This window comes from Pan paniscus, chromosome 8 (genome assembly GCF_029289425.2).
Source record: "Pan paniscus chromosome 8, NHGRI_mPanPan1-v2.0_pri, whole genome shotgun sequence".
Classification (NCBI taxonomy): Eukaryota; Metazoa; Chordata; class Mammalia; order Primates; family Hominidae; genus Pan; species Pan paniscus.
This window is the reverse complement of record NC_073257.2, coordinates 91,799,217-91,822,852: the sequence shown is the minus strand read 5'-3', so window position 1 is coordinate 91,822,852 and position 23,636 is coordinate 91,799,217. Positions and strand designations below refer to the sequence as shown.

The following is a 23,636-nucleotide window of genomic DNA, read 5'->3' as shown; positions in this document are numbered from 1 at the left end:
CAGACACTGCTGTGCTTTCTTTACAGATATCAACTCATTTAACCCACCCTAAAAACCCTGAGGTTCCCAAAACTGGCATATCCTCATGTTACAGATACAGAAACTAAGACACAGCCGGGCTAAGTAATTAATCTAAGCTTACACAAATAGCCGAGACAGAGCCAGGACTTAAATCCAGGCAGCCTGTTTCACAGTCCCTGCTCATAACCATGGTGCTGTATAGTTCCAAACATCTTAACTAATGAGGACAGCATTATTTCTCAAGGTGCACAGCACAGAGAACTTCAAAAATTAGACTCTTAGTAAAACACCATCTTTTTTTTTTTTTTTTTTTTGAGACAGGGTCTTGCTGTGTTGCCCAGGCTGGAGTGCAGTGGCGTGATCCGGGCCCACTGCAACCTGCACCTCTCAGGTTCAAGAGAGTCTTGTCTCAGCCTCTGGAGTTGCTGGGACTACAGGCAGGCGCCACCGCGCCCAGCAAATTTTTTGTATTTTTAGTACAGACGGGGTTTCACCATGTTGACCACGCTGGTCTCAAACTCCTGACCTCAAGTGATCTGCCCGACTCGGCCTCCCAAATTGCTGGAATTTATTCCAACACCTCATTCATTCATTCATTCATTCGAGACAGAGTCTAGCTATGTTACCCGGGCTGGTCTCAAAGTCCTGGGCTCAAGGGATCTTTCTACCTCAGCCTCCCAACGTGCTGAGATTACAGGGACACGCCACCGCGCCAGCCCGAACATCTTTATCTTAAACCCAGAAAAGTGACAGAGGAGTGTCTCCCCTACAAGATGATGACCAGCCCTCCAGACCTGAGCCCAGGTGTGATTCCAAGGCCCCTGTACTGGGGCCAGACAGGGAGACTCGCTCTCAGGGACTTCCCAACCAGCACCATCTTCTCCCTGCGGGGATGGCGAGGGAGCGCGGGCCGGCCCCGGCCCTGCCTCCGCGCTCGCGCTCGACGCTGTCCTGAAGCGCGCTCCCGGGGAGGTGTTGCAGCCATGGCGACGGCAGCCGGCGCGACCTACTTTCAGCGAGGCAGTCTGTTCTGGTTCACAGTCATCACCCTCAGCTTTGGCTACTACACAGTAAGGGCAGCCGCTGGAGCGCTACGGTCTGACGAACGAGCGAGCGCTCGGTTCACCCCAGGACCTGGGCCCACAGGCCGCGGGCCGGGGGAAGTCGTGCAAGCACAATCCCGACTCCCGCGCGCTGGGAGCGGAGGGGAGGGGACCAGACTCCGCAATGAGAGCAAGCATACTGGTCCGCCAGGGTCTTGGGCGGGCGCCCAGGGCCCTGAGAAACCGGCTAGCCAGGCTTTTCTTATATGGGGGCGGGGACGGCTGGGGAGCTCCCAGCCAACTCTGTGTCTGGGTTTTTCAAGAGGATGGTGAAGTCGGAGGCCAGCAATGCGGCTACCGCCTATTTCCGTCCAGCAAGACCCTTGCCCTCTCTGGTCACAGTCCTGGGGCTGGGCTACTTCGCGGTGAGGCGTGGGGTGGGGCGGGGCGGGCCTCTGTTTTGGCCCGCCGGGCCCTCGTAGGGCGAGGGGAGCTGTGGGAACGGGGCCTATGCGCACGCGCATCTGACGATTGTCTAGGTTACTCATGTAAGCGGAAATTCGGTGGGCTCTTAGGATAGTTTCTGCTTTCTGGTGTTCCTGTCTTTGGGTCCTCACCTCTGCATGGTTACTAACGGGTTATCCGAGCCTAAGCCTCTCACGAAGCGGAAAGTCAAGTTAACAGACTGCCATAGGCCTGCCAAGTCAGAATAGGGCTTCCGAAGCAGAATGTTTGAGCCAATAGGAATTGTTTGGAAAACGGGGATAAATCTAAAGGATGGGTAGGATTTAAGTGGTAAGGGAGGATAAAGAGGCTATAACTGTTCTGACATAGGTGTGGAAGCAAGAAGAAAGCTGTACCTAGAAAAAGAGCGACGTTTGTTTGGCTGAGAAATAATCTGTTTAAAGGATAACGAGAAAGATGCGTGGAAAAGTAGGTTGGGGGCTAAGGTGGTAATTTTGTGTTTTTTTGAGACGGAGTCTCGCTCTGTCACCCAGGCTGGAGTGCAGTGGGGCGATCTCGGCTCACTGCAACCTCTGCTTCCCAGGTTCAAGCGATTCTCATGTCTTTACCTGTAGCTGGGATTACACTATGCCCGGCTATTTTTTTGTGTTTTTAGTAGACATGGGTATTGGTGAGGCTGGCCTCGAACTCCTGACGTCAAGTGATAAGGTGGTAAAATTTTGAAGGAAGGTGAAGCTATGTGGGTATACCAATAGATCCTGGAGATTGGAGATTTGTCTTGTCCACAGTGTTGTTTGTTGGTGTCAAATCTGACAACCTATGTCCTGATTTCCCCATATGTACAATGGAGGTGTTGAACTGAAAATTTTCAAAGGTGCATTTCTGTTCTACGATTTAGTGTCTGTGACTAGTTAGAATATAGTTGGAGGAAAGCTTTGGGGACTTCAAATTGGGATCTTGTGGAGCTGGCAGATGCTCCCCTTTCCCTTTGATTTGGGAGGATGCAGTGATATTTGTGCATTATTTAACTTTCAGATGTGAAACAACATCGTGAGAGAGGTAGTAGTGCTCTTGACAAAGATTTGAATGGGACAATACATTTTGAAACTGTTGAGTTATTCTCAGAAAAGTCTTAGCTGACAGAAGTTACAATACAGAGGCTGAAAGTTAAGATTACGAAAAATTTATGTGATTAAGCAGTTGCTATTAAAATGTCACAACCTTATCTCACTTATTTTCCATCTCTATGCAGTGGATCATTCTCAGTTTTAGCCGTACAAAAAGGGAAAGCCGAGAAAGGAATTCTAAATTAAACAGAGGTTTGGCTGGAGCCAGTTTCTGCAGTAAAGAAACTAGCCAAAGCACATAAACTCAAAATTTGCTAATATCTTTTATAAAATAATGGTTTTGGTGGAATGTATTAATAGGAGTCAGCCAGGCATGGTGGTTCACCCCTGTAATCCCAGCACTTTGGGAGGCCGAGGCGGGCAAATCGCTTGAGCCCAGGAGTTCGAGACCATCCTGGGCAACATGGCAAAACCTCATCTCTACACACACACACACACACACACACACACACACACACAAAATTAGCCATGGGCAGTGGCTCACACCTGTAATCCCAGCACTTTGAGAAGCCGAGAAGGGCGGATCACCTGATGTCAGGAGTTGGAGACCAGCCTGGCCAACATGGTGAAACTCTGTCTGTATTAAAAATACAAAAATTAGCTGGGCGTGGTGGCATGCACCTGTAGTCCCAGCTACTCTGGAGGCTGAGACAGGAGAGTCGTTTGAATCCGCAAGGCGGAGGTTACAGAGAGCCGAGATTGTGCCACTGCACTCCAGCCTAAGCGACAGAGTGAAACTCCATCTAAAATAAATAAATAAATAAATAAATAAATAAATAAATAAATAAATAAATTAGTCAGTCGTGGTAGCCATGCCTGTATTCCCAGCTACTTGGGGAAGCTGAGTTGGGAGGATCGCTTGAGCCCGGGAAGTCAAGGGTGCAGTGAGCCGTGATCATGCCACTGCACTCAAGCCTGGGTGACAAAGCGAGATCCCTTCTCTACAAACAAAACAAAAGAAGAAAAGGAAGAAAAAAAGACTAGGAGTCATCCACTGTGGGCACTGAGTCTGATAACCACATACTTTCCTCAGCATAAGTCTCCCAGTAGAGTTGCTTTTAGAAAATAGAAGTCATCCTGGCACAGTAGGTCATGCCTGTAATCCCAGCACTTTGGGAGGCCAAGATTGGAGAATTGCTTGAGCCCTGGAGTTGGAAACCATCCTGGGCAACATAGTGAGACCCCATCTCTATATACAATTTTTAAAAGTAGCTGGGCATGGTGGCACACACGTGTAGTCCCATCTACTTGGGAGGCTGAGGTGGGAGGATGGATTGAGCCCAGATGGTGGAGGCTGCAGTGAGTCATGATCATGCCACTGCACTCCAGCCCCAGCAGCGGAGTGAGACCTTGTCAAAAAAAAAAGAAAGAAAGAAAATAGAAGCCAAGAATGGAGACCCAAATGACTGTTCAGAGTTTCTTCGGTCTGTAGTAATTTTTTTACTGTTTCACAGCCTTTCTCAAAAACAAAAACAACAAACAGGTTTTAAGTGACCTAATAGATATTCTGTGTCTCTGATTCTCTTTCAGTGGGTTGTCTTCTGGCCTCAGAGTATCCCTTATCAGAACCTTGGGCCCCTGGGCCCCTTCACTCAGTACTTGGTGGACCACCATCACACCCTCCTGTGCAATGGGTAAGGAGAGCTGCACAAGTGGACTGTGGACACTGGAGCTCTGGTCTCATGGGAAACCTGGAAGGCCTGCAGCTGCCTTTTGGTATCTAAGAGTAGTGTTGGTTCACATTAAGGCACTTTTCTTTTTGAGATTGCTGTGTTAGATTTCATCAGCAGATAACTATCACCTTAAAAAAGATTAACCTTTTTTTTGGTTTCAGGTATTGGCTTGCCTGGCTGATTCATGTGGGAGAGTCCTTGTATGCCATAGTATTGTGCAAGTAAGTCTTTGAAGTAGGTGCTTGTTGCCTTTCTCTTAGTAGCTAATATAAATTGAGAGTAGCCACATTTAAATAGTTCACACACTTGTAGGCTGAGAATATTCTCAGGGTAGAGCGGAATCCCCATGCCTGATACTGAGCCTGGAGCAGAGGCAGTACCCATTAAATGTTTGATGAATGCATTCATTTTGTTTATGTTGGTTAACCAATTACTTAGTTATCTAATTCAGATGACTTTTGTTATTTTTTAACAAATTTTCTGGGTAGCCCCAACTAGACCAAAAGACTAGGAATAGGAGCCTGGCTTCTAGTTTACAAAAGAGCTAAGTGACTGACCTAGGCAAATGACTCACAATCCTCGTTTTACAATTGAGCCACCTGAGGAGCTTTTTCAAAATACACACATCTGGTTTCCAGACCCAGAGATTCTGATTGGGTAAGTCTTGCCTCAGAGATAGGAATGTGCTCTTTTTAAAAGCTCCACAGATAATTCTAGGATGCAATGCTAGTTAAAAGCCCCCAAACCAGACCCCACTCAGGAGATGCTAGTATAGGTTAATACTGTGTGAGAATACAAGAAAAAATTATGTTTGTACTTTATATAAACATATACAGAAAGTATGGTACAATGAAAAACATGGTTATGGAAATGCCAAATTGCTTCTTTCCAATTAATTTCTGGTCAAGATAATAATTAATTGAATTAATTTCTGGTCAAGATATACTATCACCTCTATTATTTTTCTATTCTAAAAGTGGAAAATAAGATACTGTATTGCTATTACTATGTTTCAATAATAAAAATAATCAGTATTGATTGGGTACTGCTATGTCAGAGACTGCTAAGTATGTTAAATAGAATGATCTTACTCTGTTTTCTTTATTAAACAAATAAGCTAGACTTTTTTTTTTTTTTTTTTTTTTTGAGAGGGAATCTTGCTTTGTCACCCAGGCTGGAGTGCAGTGGCACAATCTTGGCTCCCTGCAATCTCTATGTCCTGGGTTAAAACGATTCTGCCTCAGCTTCCCCAGTAGCTAGGATTACAGAAGCCCACCACCATGCCCGGCTAATTTTTGTATTTTTATTAGAGACGGGGTTTCACCATGTTGGCCATGCTAGTCCCGAACTCCTGACCTCTCAGGTGATCCGCCTGCCTTCGCCTCCCAAAGTGCTGGGATTATAGGCATGAGCCACTGTGCCTGGCCACAAGCTAGACTTTCTATGAAGAGGAGCAGAAAGTAACTTTATTCTTTCTTTCTCACCCCTCTCCAAGTAAATTTGTTTTGTAGATCGTTCCCCACCTTCCACCATATCTCTGGATGGAATTTCAAACAGATCGTAGGATTTCCAGTCACCATCTGATATTATCTATTCTAGCCCAGTCTATTGTTACAACTATAAACTTTCTTCTAATTCAAAATGTCTGTTTTCATCCAGCTGGGGCTCAGGAGCCTGCAGTGGGGAGAAGGGTGCAGTTGATATCTTCTCTTGCACTTCACCTTCTCCTCTATTCACTAATAATCGCTGCTTGTGGTCCCTTGGGATAGTGGGAATAGTTAGGGAGAACAAGGCTCAGCCTTAAATAGCTGCTGCTGGCCAGGTGCAGTGGCTTACACCTATAATCCTAGCACTTTAGGAGGCCAAGGTGGGCAGATCATTTGAGACCAGGAGTTTGAAACCATCCTGGCCAACATGACAAAACCCCATCTCTACTAAAAATACAAAAAATACTAAAAAAGCCAGGCATGGTGGTGCGTGCCTGCAGTCCCAGCTGCTCAGGAGGCTGAGGCACGAGAATCGCTTGAATCCGGGAGGCAGAGGCTGCAGTGAGCCGAGATCGCACCACTGCACTCCAGCCTGGGTGACAGAGCAAGACCCTGTCTCAAAAAAAATAAAAATTAAAAAAAAACAATAAACAGCTGCTGCCTTGTCATCAGGCAGCTAGGTACTGTGTATATTGCATATCCAGTATTGGCTCTTTCTCTCTAGAGGGGATGTGGTAGATTTTTGAGACACTACTCATCACCAGGGATCTCCCTTCTGCAGTTTCCTTGATGGTTCATTCAGACACCCCCTCCAGCATGCCACTTGCAGTTTCACCCTCAGAGTCTGTGTTCTAGGGAGAATTACCCTTTTATTGAGATCACTTCCGTCCTTCAGGTGGGTCTGTGGTACAGGGTCCCTTTTAAACCTACTCACGTTCAGTGCCTGTTCCAGGATCTGTATGGCTCACAGTAAACAACTTCCGTATCCCTCCAGTGGGATAATCTACAAGTGCATGCAGTTCTCAGTGTGGCGGTGCTTCCTTCTCTCCCAGCAAGCAGGCCAAACAGTGTTTACTCTTTGGAATCAGATATTAAACCCTTCCCCAAATTCCAGAGACTCATGTCAAGCTCTACAAATGGTTCTGTTGAGGCCATTCTCTGGGCTTGACTTGTGGGAAATGCCACAGCCCACTAGGACCTCTTTCCAATGGCCTCTGCAGCATCGCAGTAGAATCTCAGATTGGAAGTGTCCGGTCCAGCCCCTCAACTTGGAATGTAGGAGTGCGTGACACCTATTTTGTTGTTGGCATTTGGAGTATCTGATGAAAACCAAAATACAAAAATTTTTATTTTTATTTTTATTTTTTTCTTTTTTGAGACGGAGTTTCGCTCTGTCGCCAGGCTGGAGTGCAGTGGTGCAATCTCAGCTCACTGCAACCTCTGCCTCCCTGGTTCAAGCGATTGTCTGGCCTCAGCCTCCCAAGTAGCTGAGATTACAGGCGCCCGCCACCAAGCCTACTTTTTGTATTTTTAGTAGAGACAGAGTTTCACCATGTTGGCCAGGATGGTCTTGATCTCTTGACCTCGTAATCCGCCCACCTCGGTTTCCCAAAGTGCTGGGATTACAGACGTGAGCCACCGCACCCGGCCCTCAAATTTAATATACAATTTTTTTGAAGGGCAGAGGGAAAACAGGCATAGAGGTTAGGTTACTCTTATGTTCTTGAAATCATTTCTTTATGGTCTAACATGTTAGAATGTATCATTAGTCACTATAAATCAGAATAAATATTCCTTTTGAATTATGAGATGAGTTGGGTACGGTGGCTCATGCCTGTAATCTCAGCACTTGGGGAGGCTGAGGCAGGTGGATCACCTGAGGTCAGGAGTTCGAGACCAGCGTGCCCAACATGGTTGAAACTCTGTCTCTACTAAAAATATGAAAAAAAAAATTAGCTGGATGTGGCACATGCCTGTTACCCCAGCTACTCAGGAGGCTGAGGCAGGAGAATCGCTCAGACCTGGGAGGCGGAGGTTGCGGTGAGCTGAGATCGTACAACTACACTTTAGCCTGGGCGACAAAGTGAGACTCTGTCTCAAAAAAAAAAAAAGACAAGAAAAAGAAAGTGCCATTTTTGGTGAGGTGAGGGGGCAAAAAACCTTTTGCTATTTTGGTAGATTAAAAAGGGTATCTAGCCATTTTAACCTGTATTTATTTGATTACAAAGTAAGGTTCAACTCTTCTTTGAAAGGTGCTGTAATTCTTGTTACATAACAATAACAAGAAAAATAGAATGTTTTTTCCTTAGGGATAAATAAAATAGTATCTCTTTGAGGCCAATATTCATATTCATTGTTACCTTTTTATAGTCTGGAGTTCCATTCAGAATATATGGCTTATTCTCTTAGTTCAGAAATTAGATTCTTGCTGCTTGCATACCCCAGTTGTCTCTGCAGCCCTTAGAAAGGTTTTTAAGGTTTTGCAAAAATTTGTATGTAGAGTAGATTTTATTACAGTGTAGAAACAGAAAAGAAGTTCTTGACAAGTAGAAGTACTCTGTGACAGGGCAGCCTCGAATGACCAAAACAGGTAAATTGTGAAATTTTTCAAGTATCAGAGGTAACATTTTTTCCTAAGGCAGGAAAAAGTGTACTCACAGAGAGATTTTTGCATCTGCTTGGGTCTTGGTGGAATCACTAAGGGAAATGTGAATTAAATTAAGAAACTTTCTTAAAAGACTTTTGTCTTTTAAATAGGCAAAATGAGCTAAGAATACAGATAAAGGTATGTGAATGAGAACAAGTTATGATGACCCCAGGAAAACCCTTCTCCGGGTTACCTGGCCACCAACTGTGACCCTTCTGAAGGAGGAGGAAACAAGCACTGCTGTTCAGTGAGCCTGCTCTTCCAAGATGGCAACTCATCTTTATTTTTCTTTACTAAATATCATACACATTTACAGGATCATATAAATTTACTTTCCAAAACAAAATATTTTTGTTGTTTTGCCTGTTTCAAAACAAACATGTTTGTTTTTAAAAGTTAATAATGTTGTGCTAAAAGCTCAGCTAATAAAATTGAAAGTTGGCTGGGCGCAGTGGCTCACGCCTGTAATCTCAGCACTTTGGGAGGCCAAGGCGGGCGGATCACCAGGTAAGGAGTTTGAGACCAGCCTGGCCAATATGGTGAAACCCCGTCTCTACTAAAATACAAAAAATTAGCCGGGCATGGTGGCGGGCACCTGTAGTCCCAGCTACTCAGGAGGCTGAGGCAGGAGAATCACTTGAACCCAGGAGGTGGAGGTTGCAGTGAGCCGAGATCGCACGACTGCACTCCAGCCTGGGTAACACAGCAAGACTCCATTTCAAAAAAAAAAAAAAATTGAAAGTTGCTGGGCATGGTGGCTGATGCCTATAATCCAATTATATATATATACATATAGATATAATCTCTTTCATAATTGGTTTCCATTGTTATATATGCCTGTTTTAAATTTTATTTTATTTTTTAAGAGATGGGTCTCACTCTATTGCCCAGGCTGGCCTTGAGCACCTGTGCTCAAGTGATCCTCCTGCCTCAGCCTCCCAAGTAACTGGGACTACAGGTGTGCCACTGTACTGGGCTAACATATCCCTATTTGTCTATGTCTATATATATAAACTTACCCATCCTTTAATAACAGTGCATAGTATTCTGTTACATAGATGTGCCTTAATGTATTTAAAAAATCTTTCTTCTGATGGACTTTTAAGTCTCTACTTTTTTACTATTACAAGCAATATGTCAGTGAACATTAATTTCATGCATTTGTCCCACTTTGGTATTTGTTCCCTTAGAAAAAAATTCCAAGATCTGGAATTTGAAGATTAAAGAATGAATACTTTTGGCTGGGCGTGGTGGCTCACACCTGTAATTCCAGCACTTTGAGAGGCTGAGGCTGGTGGATCACCTGAAGTTAGGAGTGCGATACCAGCCTGGCCAACATGGTGAAACCCTGTCTCCACTAAAAATACAAAAAAAAAAAAAATTAGCAGGGCGTGGTAGCGGGCACCTGTAATCCCAGCTACTCAGGAGGCTGAGGTAAGAGAATAGCTTGAATCTGGGAGGCGGAGGTTGCAGTGAGCTGAGATCACACCACTGCACTCTAGCCTGGGCAACAGAGCAAGACTCTGCCTAAAAATAAAACGAATGAATACTTTAAATTAAATGATATGTATTGCCATATTGCCTTCAAAAGTATGGAACTAATTTATGCTTCTAACGTAAATATATGATAGTGCCCATTTCCCCACAATCTCACCAATACTCTTCAAATGGGCTGTCTGTCCTATTCTTACCTGTTTATAGGCACTCCTTGTTTTTTATGATCTTGAGTACTTTGTCCTTTAGGTGTCTTGCAAATATCCTTTCTCACGGTCTTTTTATTCTGTTGGGCCTTTTGATAAACAGAAGTTTATCAATGTAGTCAGTTTTATTAATTTATTGATATTAAAGTTATATTCTTTTACAGTATCTTCTAACAGTTTTAGAATTTTTTTCTTTCACATTTAAGTTTTCAATCTACTTAGATCTTATTTTTTTTTAAGATCTTTACCTTTTCCATCTGGATGCTGTTATCCCAGAGCTACTTATTGAGACATTCAGTCTTCACTGATGTGCCCTATCTTATATCATACATACTTATATGTGTGGATCTATTTCTGAACACTCTATTCTGTTCCATTGGCCTGTTTATCCTTGGGCTAACACAACACTGTCTTAATAGCAGCAGCTTTATAATCATTGTTATCTGACAAAGCATCTCCTCTCATCTTGTTCAATAGGATTGCCTTTGCCTACACCTTTGCATATTCTATGCATTGTCTTGTGCTACAAAAACAAAAAATAAAGATGTTGAGATTTTCATTGGATTGACCATGTGAAATAATTTGGAGAATATTGGCATATTTCCATTATGTTTTTTTTCTTTTTTTTTTTTCCTGAAGGTCAGGAAAGCATCAAATATTTCTATTATTGAGTCTTCTAAATGATGAAATGATCTGTTTCCATTTATTTAGATCTCCTTTAATATATATATAATTTTTAAGAGGTTTTACACATTGTTGTTACATTAATTTCCAGCAACTTCTACTTTGAGATGTTATTATAAATGACTTTTTTTTAAAAAAAGATGGGGGGTCTCCAGGAGGCTGAGGCAGGAGAATGGCATGAACCCGGGAGGCCCTGGAGCTTGCAGTGAGCTGAGATCACGCCACTGCACTCCAGCCTGGGTGACAGAGCGAGACTCCGTCTCAAAAAAAAAAAAAAAAAAGATAGGGTCTCATTATGTTGCCAAGGCTGATGTCAAACTCCTGGGCTCAAGCGATCCACCTGCGTTGGTCTCCCAAAGTGCTGGAATTACAGGCCTGAGCCACCACACCTGGCCAACTTTTGTTGTTGTTTTTGTTTTTGTTTTTTGAGATGGAGTCTAGCTCTGTCGCCCAGGCTGGAGTTCAGTGGCATGATCTTGGCTCCCCTTGTTTCATTTTCTAATTGTCTGATGGTAGTTTGTATGAATATAGTCAATTTTTTATATTGACCTTATACCCAGCAATCTTGCTAAATTTATTAATTGTAACAGTTTATAGATTATTTTCAGTTTTTAGGTATAAAACTGTCCAGAAATACAGTTTTATTTCTTTCTTTCAATTCTGTATACCTTTTATTTATGTTTTTTCCCTTATTCTACTAGCTAGAACTTCCAGCAGTGGTGACTAGAAGTGTGCCTTGTTCTTGACCTCAAAGGAGAACTTTCAACATTTTGCATCATGTTTATTATAGAGTTTTGTAGGTCTCCTGTGTCAAAATTAGGAAGTTCCATTGTATTTCTAACTTTGCTGAGAAGTTTTATTAAAAATGGATGTTGGGTGTGGATGCAGGTGGCTCACACCTGTAATCCCAGCACTTTGGGAGGCTGAGGTGGGAGAATCAGTTGAAGCCAGGAGTTCAAGACCAGCCTGGGCAACAAAGCAAGACACTGTCTCTACAAAACACAAACAAAAAACCTAGCCAGGCATGGTGGTGCGTGCCTGTGATGATCCCAGCTACTTGGGAAGCTAAGGTGGGAGGATAGCTTTAGCCCAGGAGTTTGAGGCTGCAGTGAGCTATAATTGTACCAGTACACTCCACTGTAGGTGACAGAGTGAGACCCCATCTCTGGCGGGGGTGGAAAAAGAATGGATGTTGAAATTTGTCAAATGCAGCCAGGCGTGGTGGCTCACGCCTGTAATACCAGCACTTTGGGAGGCCGAGGTGGGTGGATCACAAGGTCAAGAGATCGAGACCATCCTGGCTAACACAGTGAAACCCCATCTCTACTAAAAAAATACAAAAAATTAGCCAGGCATGGTGGCGGGCACCTGTAATCCCAGCTACTCGGGAGGCTGAGGCAGGAGAATGGCATCAACCCGGGAGGCGGAGCTTGCAGTGAGCCGAGATCGCGCCACTGCACTCCAGCCTGGGTGACAGAGCGAGACTCCGTCTCAAAAAAAAAAAAAAAAAGAAATTTGTCAAATGCCACTTCTGCATTTATTAAGATATTCATATGATCTTTCTCTTTTAATCTGTTACTGTAGAAAATTATATTGTTTTTACATATATTGTTTTTAAAGTTTGTTTTAAATAAAAGTCATCCAAGTGAGACTTATTTATGTACAGATGAGACTGTAGCAAGCCATTCCCTTCCATTGGGTCATCTTTTTTTTGCACTTCATTTTAGGCAGTTGAATTTGAATGACAATATAAGCAGGTGTTTATCATGACTGTGTGCCAGGCTCCTTCCTGAGCATGTTGTGTGTATTATCCCATAAATCATCTCAACTGACTCAGTGAGATAGCTACTGCTGTTCCTGTTTTTCAGATGAGAAAACTGATTCTGAGAGATACTGAGTGATTTGCCCAGGTCACAGCTGGTAGGTAGCCACGCTAGGATTTATATCTGGTCTATTTGCAAAACATTTGCTCTGAAACCATACCAGTGCTTTTTACTCCATCCGCTCATCAGAATCACATGACAAACAGTCTTATAATACTGTGCCCTAGACAGTAGCCAGACTAGTTCTCAGGGAATAGTTTACCATCCAAAATACATTTGTTAGAAAACAAGAAAGATGAAAAATAAACGAACCATCCAAGATAAGAAGCCAGAGAAAAGCAGCAAAATAAACCCAATGAAAGTAGTGGAAGGTATAATTTAAAATATATATATATAGAAGACAATAACTCCCATGAAACTGTAAGATTAACATCTCGTGTTTAAATTTTGTTTTTTCTGTTTTAGGCATAAAGGCATCACAAGTGGTCGGGCTCAGCTACTCTGGTTCCTACAGACTTTCTTCTTCGGGATAGCGTCTCTCACCATCTTGATTGCTTACAAACGGAAGCGCCAAAAACAAACTTGAAGTTGTCTGAAAGCTTGCTCTACACTTTTACATTCATCCTCACCCTTTTTTTTGTGGGGTAGAGGAGGTGCAGTAATTTACTCAGTGATCTTTCTACTTTCTAGAAACTGTCCTTCAAAGCTCTTTAAGACCCCCTCGTTAGTCAGTTTTTTCTCTTATATGCTCTGGTTGAGCTTGAATAGACCAGTTGTTACTTAAGAAAGAAACAGAGAAAGATTTTAGCTTTTCAGTCCTATTTGGCAGAGGACTTCAGCTACCTTCTTACAGTCTTTGGCTGTGTTGGTACCCTCGTGTGCTCTGAGCTAAGCCACATACTAAATTGACTTTTTGGTTTGTATACCCTTGCTCCCGCCTTCTGATGAAAACACCTTACCCTCACAACCACCATCTTTCCTCTCCTTTCCAAAGCTCTTTCCACCTTGCTGCACTAAGATAAAGTGACACTTCCACTATATGTCAATTCCACACACATTTATTAGGTACCTGTGAGGTAGGATCCTATCCTCTCAAACTTCCATTTCTCATGCTACAGAGAAAGATAAGGAAGATGAGCAAGTGCCTGGAATGGGGCAGGCTGAGCAGTCACACAGGCATAGAGGCACGCTGAGAACCCGGAGGGGAGACTGCAGAGTGCCTTCCCTGATGCTGCAGCCGGAAGTGATCCTTCCCTCCACCTGGCCCCTGGGACACTGTGCTCTGCAGTGTGCAGGGCCTGATGGCACTGCTAGATTGCTCCTTCAGCTCAGGGCCACAGCTTAAACAGCTTTACCTTTCCCCTCAGCACCTGTCCCACTATCTTGCACACAGGTGCTCTAACCATGTTTATTGAACAAAGGAGGGAAACTGATTTCACTTTCACTTGTTCATTATCATTCCAATTTTTATGTGAAAATGGCATAACCCATTTGGGGTACCCTCACCCCAAAAGAAAAGCCCAAGTCTACCTTTGACTGGTACCACCTTTTTTGTGGTTTCCTTGGTGAGAAACCTTTATCTTTTTCATACCTTTCTATTCTCAATCACTTCTCCAAAAGTGTCTCTTTCCAGCTCTGATTTATTCAAAACACAAGCATTTCTGTTTAGAGATTCTAGCCCATGGGTTATCTGGCTAGTTATTACCTCTCCTGTTCACTTAGTTATACTTTATTATTGCTCACAGGTTGGGGAGGCAGAATGACTCTGTCACCACTAGGAGCCATTAGGGCTTCTTCCCTGGAGGACTGCCTGCTTGCTTTCTGGGGACACTAGCCCTCATTTCCCTTCTGTGGTACAGTGGGGCAAATTATTTGTATTAAGCAAACATTTATGGGAAACAACCCCCTCCCCAAAACGGAGCCCCCAAGTAAAGCACAACCCTGAAAGATTATGAACTATGAATTGTCTCTAGTAGAGATAAATTTCTGCAAATATATCTCAGTCTTCCCTCTGTTTCTCTGGTGATTAAGAAGTTCCTTTTTGGTAAGGAAAAGGATTTTTAACCATAGAGTTAGGCATCATGGAAATTCAAACCAGATTTCTTAATACCTGGTCTTCCTCAAAGAGAAATAATAACAGTAATAGTGGTGCTGGGAACAATATGGCAGATTATTGAATGAAATTGATTAACTTGAATAAAATGCTGTGAATTATCTCTAGCTGAATGCTTTTCTTGTATTTGTCAGTTTTAACATATTGATGCACATTTGATACTTTTTCTCAAATAGACTCTACTAGGGAACTGCTTATACACTTCAGATATCAGTTTTTCACTGATAAAGAAATGCAAAACACTGTGGTTGTCAGGTATATACGTATTATATTTTAGAACTGTCCATGTCCCACTTACCTCCTCCACATACAAGGAATCACTAGGGTGGACATGAGTGTCTCCTTTTCATTGTAGGATTGTCTCCTTTTTGTTTCTGTTTTTATTCAACATTTGATAAAGTCTATGCACTAAGTAAGGAGTGTTCTGGCATTTTTTTAAATGCATGAAGTCCGGTATGCATCACTTAACAATGGGGATGCCTTCTGAGAAATGCACTATTAGGTGAGTGCATTGTTGTGCAGATATCATAGGGTGTACTCACAAACCAAATGGTAGAGCCGACTACACACCTAGTTTATATGATACAGTCTGTTGCCCCTAGGCTACAAACCTGTACAGCATGTAGAGTAGTACTGAATACTGAAGGTAACTGTAACACAGTGGTAAGCATTTGTATACTAGCTTTTCTTTAGGATGGGATTAAAAATATATATATATTTATATATATATATATTTTGGGAGGCTGAGGCAGGCAGATCACCTGAGGTAAGGAGTTCAAGACCAGCCTGGCCAACATGGTGAAACCCCGTCTCTACTAAAAATACAAAAATTAGCCAGGCATGGTGGCAGGTGTCTGTAATCCTAGCTACTCAGGAGGCTGAGGCAGGAGGCAGGAGAATTGCTTGAACCCAGGAGGCAGAGGTTGTAGTGAGCTGCGATTGCAGCATTTCACTCCAGCCTGGGCAACAGAGTGACTCCGTCTCAAGCAAAACAAAAAAAATAGCTAAACATAGAAAAGATACTGTGAAAATGTGTTCCAATCCTATGGAACCAGTGTCATATGTGCTGTCTGTGATTGATCAAAATGTCAATATGCAGCCGGGTGTGGTGGCTCACACCTGTAATCCCAGCACTTTGGGAGGCTGAGGCGGGCGGATCACGAGGTCAGGAGATCGAGACCATCCTGGCTAACATGGTGAAACCCCGTCTCTACTAAAAATACAAAAAATTAGCCGGGCATGGTGGCAGGCGCCTGTAGTCCCAGCTACTCGGGAGGCTGAGGCAGGAGAATGGCATGAACCCGGGAAGCGGAGCTTGCAGTGAGCCAAGATCATGCCACTGCACTCCAGCCTGGGCAACAGTGCAAGACTCCAACTCAAAAAAAAAAGGTCAATACACAGGCACGCCTGTATAAAATCCTATCATCTTATTTGGAGTATTATCATGGTTTAGATGTAAAGGGGGATCTAGTGAGCAAATGATGCAGATCATTCCTTTCATAGACCCATAAACATCTCAGCGAGGTGAAGTAACTTACCCAATATCACACAGAGACGCGTGATTCTGGGCCTCATGTTGCCACCTCCCCCAGCACCCCTGAGTTTAGTAGTAAGTCTGTGAAGCAAAAAATTTAAAAATGGAGACATCTTGGCTTTGTGTGGTAGTCATGGTGGTGATATGGGAGAAAGAGCTTTATGTTGCGTTTGGTTGAGAAAAGGCCAGAGGCATCTTGGTGGAAGCAACCATGGAAAAAAAAACAGACTAAACTGTTTTCTTACCCACTCCTTAGATTTCCAAAGCACGTATAGTTTGGAAAAATAAAAAAGAAAGGACCAAAAAAAAAAAAAAAATACTAATGACCTCAGAACTTAATAGCAGGCCCAATTTATAAACTAACCATGTTTCCTACATTCAACATGTTTATGGTTCCACGCAGTCTAAGCATGGTTTATGAGCCATGGTGTTAACATAAACCTGGGTTAGGTTTAAGAGGTTATATTCCAGATGTGTGAAGAGGCTTCTTTGCAAAACAACTTGCCGTCTCAGAGAGCCCTTATATCTTTACACTGAAGGTCTACAAACGAACACAAAAGAGAAGTCAGAGAACCTGCAGTTGAGGTCAGAGAACACAGTGCAATCAAATTTTTATCTTGCTAGGGCCCTTTCTGGAGTCTCATTAATTAAAGCTCTTAGTTTAGCAACCTGGTTGTGAGTATTTTTCCTTTCTTGTCAGCACAGTGAAAAAAAATGCTAGTAGGGTAGCTGGGTAATACACTTGTAAGACCATGGAAACGTTCTCTCTGCCAGGCTCCTTGTCTGCAACAAATTGTGAATTATGTTTCTGTTTTCATCCACACTGGACAATAAGAGTCTTTAATGTTCACATTTCTCTTCTTCAAAAGGAGATTTGTGCTCCGAATCCCCAGTAAACATTTGAAAACCCTATTCAAAATACTGTATTTGCAATTTCTGTGAAACATTTTAAGATGGCTTCCAAGTTTTTATAAAGGATTATAAAATTGCCTCATTTCTATTTGTAGTAAGTCATAATGTTGGATTAAGGGAAATACTTTTGGTATACAATGAATACTGTTCAGTTACATTGGTGTGGGAAATGGAAAAGTAATTTTTAAAAGTAAGAAAGACAAATGCTGTTGAGGAAAATATTCATGAAATAACTTTTACTTACCTTTTCCTTGTATTAATACATTGCACAGGATGAATCGCTACTAAAATTGATGAAATCTTAACATTGTTATAAATAAGAGGAATAGCATCTATAATATAAGGTAGGGAACAGTTCCCTAAATCTCAAGCACATAGAGGCCACCTCCACAACTTTAATCATGTCTACACTCCATCTGAATTTATTATTTATTATTTAAAGCAATTCACTTTTTTTTCTTTAGACTGAGTCTCGCTGTATTGTCCAGGCTGGAGTTGAGTGGCGTGATCTCGGCTCACTGCAATCTCCACCTCCCAGGTTCAAGCGATTCTCCTGCCTCAGCCTCCCAAGTAACTGGGATTACAGGTACCCATCACCACACCCGGCTAATTTTTGTATTTTTAGTAGAGATGGGTTTTCACCATGTTGGCCAGGCTGGTCTCAAACTCCTGACCTCAAATGATCTGCCGGCCTCAGCCTCCCAAAGTGTTGGGGTTACAGGCATGAGCCACTGCACCTGGCCAGAAATTCACTTAAAAAAAAATTCCTAAACAAGAATAACTATGAAGTCCCAGGCTTGGTTTGTTCATTATATTTTTTCTAATACGTACGAGAAGAAAGGATAATTATTACCTAAAATACCATGCATACTAGGGATACATTTGACACACTTAAAAATCAGAAAGTATTACCCTACTAGTTGAGGCTGAAGCATGGGATTTAACCTGGCTCTAGCCACAGGATTTTAGACAAGTTTGTTTCTGGACCTCAGTTTCATCATTAAAAGAATTGATGTTTTAGACATGAAGCCTTTGCCCATGCCTATGTCCTGAATGGTATTGCCCAGGTTTTCTTCTAGGATTTTTATGGTCCTAGGTCTTACGTTTAAGTCTTTGATCCATCTTGAGTTGATTTTTGTATAAGGTGTAAGGAAGGGGTCCAGTTTCAGTTTTCTGCATATGGCTAGCCAGTTTTCCCAACAACATTTATTAAATAGGGACTCTTTTCCCCATTGCTTGTTTGTGTCAGGTTTGTCAAAGATCAGATGGTTGTAGATGTGTGGTGTTATTTCTTGGACCTCTGTTCTGTTCCATTGGTCTATATGTCTGTTTTGGTACCAGTACCATGCTGTTTTGGTTACTGTAGCCTTGTAGTAGAGTTTGAAGTCAGGTAGCATGATGCCTCCAGCTTTGCTATTCTTGCCCAGGATTCACTTGGCTATGTGGGTCTTTTTTGGTTCCATATGAAGTTTAAAGTAGTTTTTTCCAATTCTGTGAAGAAAGTCCATGGTAGCTTGATGGGGACAGCATTGAATGTATAAATTACTTTGGGAAATATGGCCATTTTCGTGATATTGATTCTTCCTATCCATGAGCATGGAATTTTTTTTCCATTTGTTTGTGTCCTCTCTTATTTCCTTGAGCAGTGGTTTGTAATTCTCCGTGAAGAAGTCCTTCACATCCCTTGTAAGGTGTATTCCTAGGTATTTTATTCTCTTTGTAGCAGTCGTGAATGGGAGTTCACTCATGATTTGGCTCTCTGTTTGTCTGTTATTGGTGTATAGGAATGCTTGTGATTTTTGCACATTGATTTTGTATCCTGAGACTTTGTTGAAGTTGTTTATCAGCTTAAGGAGATTTTGGGCTGAGACGACGGATTTTTCTAAATTATACAATCATGTCATCTGCAAACAGACAATTTGACTTCCTGTCTTCCTATTTGAATACCTTTATTTCTTTCTCTTGCCTGATTGCCCTGGCCAGAACTTCCAATATTGTGTTGAATAGGAGTGGTGAGACAGGGCATCCTTGTCTTGTGCTGGTTTTCAAAGGGAATGCTTCCAGTTTTTTCCCATTCAGTATGATATTGGCTGTGGGTTTGTCATAAATAACTCTTATTATTTTGAGATATGTTCCATTGACACCTAGTTTATTGAGAGTTTTTAGCATGAAGCGGTGTTGAATTTTGTCAAAGGCCTTTTCTGCATCTATTGAGATAATCGTGGTTTTTGTCATTGCTTCTGTTTATGTGATGGATTACGTTTATTGATTGTGTATGTTGAACCAGCCTTGCATCCCAGGTATGAAGCCTACTTGATCATAGTGGATAAGCTTTTTGATGTGCTGCTGGATTCAGTTTGCCAGTATTTTACTGAGGATTTTCACACTGATATTCACCAGGAAATTGGCCTGAAATTTTCTTTTTTTTGTTGTGTCTCTGCCAGATTTTGGTATCAGGATGATGCTGTCCTCATAAAATGAGTTAGGGAGGATTCCCTCTTTTTCTATTGTTTGGAATAGTTTCAGAAGGAATGGTACCAGCTCCTCTTTGTACCTCTGGTAGAATTCAGCTGTAAATCCATCTGGTCCTGGACTTTTTTTGGTTGGTAGGCTAATAATTACTGCCTCAATTTCAGAACTTGCTATTGGTTTATTCAGGGATTTGATTTCCTGGTTTAGACTTGGAAGGGTGTGTGTGTCCTGGAATTTATCCATTTCTTCTAGATTTTCTAGTTTATTTGTGTAGAGGTGTTTATAGTACTCTCTGATGGTAGTTTGTATTTCTGTGGGATCAGAGGTGATATCCCCTATATCATTTTTTATTGCATCTTTTTGATTTTTCTCTGTTTTCTTCTTTATTAGTCTGGCTAGCGGTCTATCAACAAAAGCCAAAATTGACAAATGGGATCTAATTAAACTAAAGAGCTTCTGCGCAGCAAAAGAAACTATCATCAGAGTGAACAGGCAACCTACAGAATGGGAGAAAATTTTTGCAATCTATCCATTGGACAAAGGGCTAATATCCAGAATCTACAAAGAAATTAAACAAATTTGCAAGAAAAAAAGAACTCCATCAAAAAGTGGGCAAAGGATATGAACAGACACATCTCAAAAGAAGACATTTATGCAGCCAACAGACATATGAAAAAATGCTCATCATCACTGGTCATTAGAGAAATGCAAATCAAAACCACAATGAGATACCATCTCACGCTGGTTAGAATGGTGATCATTAAAAAGTGAGGAAACAACAGATGCTGGAGAGGATGTGGAGAAACAGGAACACTTTTACACTGTTGGTGGTAGTGTAAATTAGTTCAACCATTGTGGAAGACAGTGTGGTGATTCCTGAAGGATCTAGAACTAGAAGTACCATTTGACCCAGCAATCCCATTACTGGGCATATACCCAAAGGATTATAAATCATTCTACTATAAAGACACATACACATGTATGTTTACTGCGGCACTATTCACAATAGCAAAGACTTGGAACCAAACCAAATGTCCATCAATAATAGACTGGATAAAGAAAATATGGCACATATACACCATGGAATACTATGCAGCCATAAAAAAGGACGAGTTCATATCCTTTGCAAGGACATGGATGAAGCTGGAAACCATCATTCTCAGCAAACTATCACAAGAACAGAAAACCAAACACCACGTGTTCTTACTTATAAGTGGGAGCTGAACAATGAGAACACATGGATATAGGGAAGGGAACATCACACACCAGGGCCTGTCGGGGGGTGGGGGGCTAGGGGAGGGATAACATTAGGAGAAATACCTAATGTAGGTGACGGGTTGATGGGTGCAGCAAACCACCATGGCACATGTATACCTATGTAACAAAACTGCACATTCTGCACATGTATCCCAGAACTTAAAGTATAATAATAATAAAAGAATTGAAATGCCACTCAAAACCTGTTAGAACTTATAGACAAATTCAATAAAGTTGCAAGATACAAAGTCAAAATACAAAAATCAGTAGCATTTTCATACACCAACAACAAGTTATCCACAAACAGAAGGAAAGAAAGCAATCCCATTTACAGTAGTTAAAAAGAAGTTAAATACCTGGGAGTACATTCAACCAAGGAAGTGAAAGGTCTCTACACTGAAAACTACAAAACATTGGCAAAAGGAACTGAAGACGCAAATAAATGGAAAGACATGCCATGTTCATGTATTGAAAGATTTAATATTGTTTAAATATCCATACCACCCAAAGCAATCTACAGATTCAATGCCATCCCCATCATAATTCGAACAATACTTTTTCTCAGAAAATTTTTTTAAAAGTCCTAAAATTTGTATGGCACTTTGGGAGGCTGAGGCAGGTGGATCACTTGAGGTCAGGAGTTCGAGACCAACCTGACCAACATGGTGAAACCCCGTCTCCACTAAAAATACAAAAAGTAGCCAGGTATGCTAGCGCCCGCTTGTAATCCTAGCTACTCGGGAGGCTAAGGCAGGAGAATCGCTTGAACCCAAGAGGTGGAGGAAGAGAAAGAAAGAAAAAGAGAGAAGAAAGGAAAGATAGAAGAAAGAAAAAGAAAGAGAAAGAAAGAAAGAAAGAAAAAAGAAGGAAGAAAGAGAAGAAAAGAAAGGAGGGAGGGAGGAAGGGAAACTTTGTAAACTGTAACATGTAAAGCACGAGTAGTTTTCCTGGAAAGTGTGGGATTGCCCATGATGCAGCCTGTGCTCCTCAAACTTGACCACACGGGTGGATCACACGGGATCTTGTGAAAAGGGGAGTTCTGATTAAGTGTGGAGCCAGTAGGAGATTCTGCGTGCTAGCAGGCTCCCTGGTGATGTTAATGCTGCTGACCTGTAGACCACTTTGAGTAGCAAAATAGAGAAAATTTAAAACTACAAATCACATGGTTCAGCCTTGATTTCTGAGTCTTAGGGTTGATTTCTGTATGTACCAACACTGTCAATAAGGAAAACTGCTATGCACTGTTCCTGGGAGCTTAGTAGTTAATGCAAACAGTATTTGGAGTCATAACACAATCTGGCAAAGAGCGTTGTTCCAGGGCTGAAAATGCTGATGGAATTAGCCAACTCACCTATCTGCATATTCCTCCCTCCTGGAGAAGAAAAATTAGGGATTGGGTCTTTTGAAAGTAAAAAGAACTTAATACGTTTCAAATATTTATTTTGTTCTAGACACGGATATAAAATATCCAAAATCCACAACTGCTTTGAGGTAACCATTATCCCCACTTCATAGTTGAAGATACTACAAAATACTGTAGATGAAGATACTGGCCGGGTGCCGTGACTCACACCTATAATCTCAGCACTTCAGGAAGGTGAGGCAGGAGGATCGCTTGAGCCCAGGAGTTCAAGAAAAGCCTGAGGCAACATGGCCAGACCCAGTCTCCACAAAAAATTAGCCAGATGTGGCGGCGCATGCCTGTGGTGCCCGCTGCTTGGGAGGCTGCAGTGGGGGGATCACCTAAGCCCAGTGAGGTCGAGGCTTAAGTGAGCCGTGATCATGCCACTGCTCTCCAGCCTGGGCCACAGAGTGAGATCCTGTCTCAAAAAAGAGGAAAAGAAAAAGACAGTAACACCCCACCTCATTCATTCATTCTAAATAAATACATAAATAAGATACTATATGGCGGCAGGGCGCTGTGGCTCACGCCTGTAATCCCAGCACTTTGGGAGGCCGAGGCAGGTGGATCACAAGGTCAGGAGATCGAGACCATCCTGGCTAACACGGTGAAACCCTGTCTCTACTAAAAATACAAAAATAATTAGCCGGGCATAGTGGCGGGCGCCTATAGTCCCAGCTACTCGGGAGGCTGAGGCAGGAGAATGGCTTGAACCCAGGAGGCGGAGCTTGCAGTGAGGGGAGATCGCGCCATTGCACCCCAGCCTGGGTGACAGAGCAAGACTCGGTCTCAAAAAAAAAAATACTATATGGCAGAGAATCCCTGCCAAGATCCTCAAAATCAACCCTAAACAAATAGTGGAAGGACAAGAGAGAGACACATGAATTCCTAACACTAAGTGGGGAAATTAGGGAATACCTCACTACCCGCCTCCGGGACTGAAGACTACTGACATTGGTGTGGGGGTGGGGAGGGCTAATGGCTGTAGCCTGGGTATCATGAAGAACTGGTTAGGCAGCCTTTACATTCTGCTCTTGTTCCCTCAAGCTGCCTTGAGAGAGACAGTCATCAGCCTGACTCCTTCAGCATGACAGTTAACATAGTGCCCGGAGCAGTGTCCACCCATATCAGCAACACAAACTCCGCAGGGGCATGGGAGAGAGTTCACAAAAATATACGCAGACAGCCCTCAGGTAGTTCCTCTACTGGTGCTTCCAACCAAATCGCCAGGATTGTGGATTATCTTACTTTCTCCTAAGGGTTTAAAAGTGAAAAT

At 42.4% G+C, this 23,636-nt stretch overlaps 1 protein-coding gene and 1 long non-coding RNA gene across 6 annotated transcripts; both read left to right on the top strand.

Moving 5' to 3' along the window:
* The first annotated feature begins 340 nt into the window (after positions 1-340).
* Positions 341-14,890, top strand: TMEM254 (transmembrane protein 254). 5 transcript variants are annotated; one of them, XR_008619963.1, is made up of 5 exons: positions 1,621-1,997; positions 3,986-4,080; positions 4,187-4,290; positions 4,491-4,563; positions 13,136-13,274. XR_008619963.1 is itself a non-coding variant. In XM_003813029.6 (4 exons), exons 1-4 carry the CDS (start codon positions 795-797, stop codon positions 13,254-13,256), a joined length of 582 nt encoding a protein of 193 aa, XP_003813077.2. In that variant the 5' UTR covers positions 341-794; the 3' UTR covers positions 13,257-14,890. The 5 variants fall into 5 exon arrangements, 4 of the variants coding, with proteins under 4 accessions (XP_003813077.2, XP_024786218.2, XP_024786217.1 ...); XM_003813029.6 differs by lacking the exons at positions 1,621-1,997; positions 3,986-4,080 and adding an exon at positions 341-1,091 and having other exon boundaries at positions 4,491-4,550; positions 13,136-14,890; XM_024930450.4 differs by lacking the exons at positions 1,621-1,997; positions 3,986-4,080 and adding an exon at positions 341-1,091.
* Positions 14,891-17,582: 2,692 nt separating this feature from the next.
* On the top strand, positions 17,583-21,160 carry LOC134731106 (uncharacterized). The gene is made up of 2 exons (XR_010113196.1): positions 17,583-17,815; positions 20,092-21,160. It is a non-coding gene; the product is annotated as an uncharacterized LOC134731106 (long non-coding RNA).
* Positions 21,161-23,636: the final 2,476 nt, after the last annotated feature.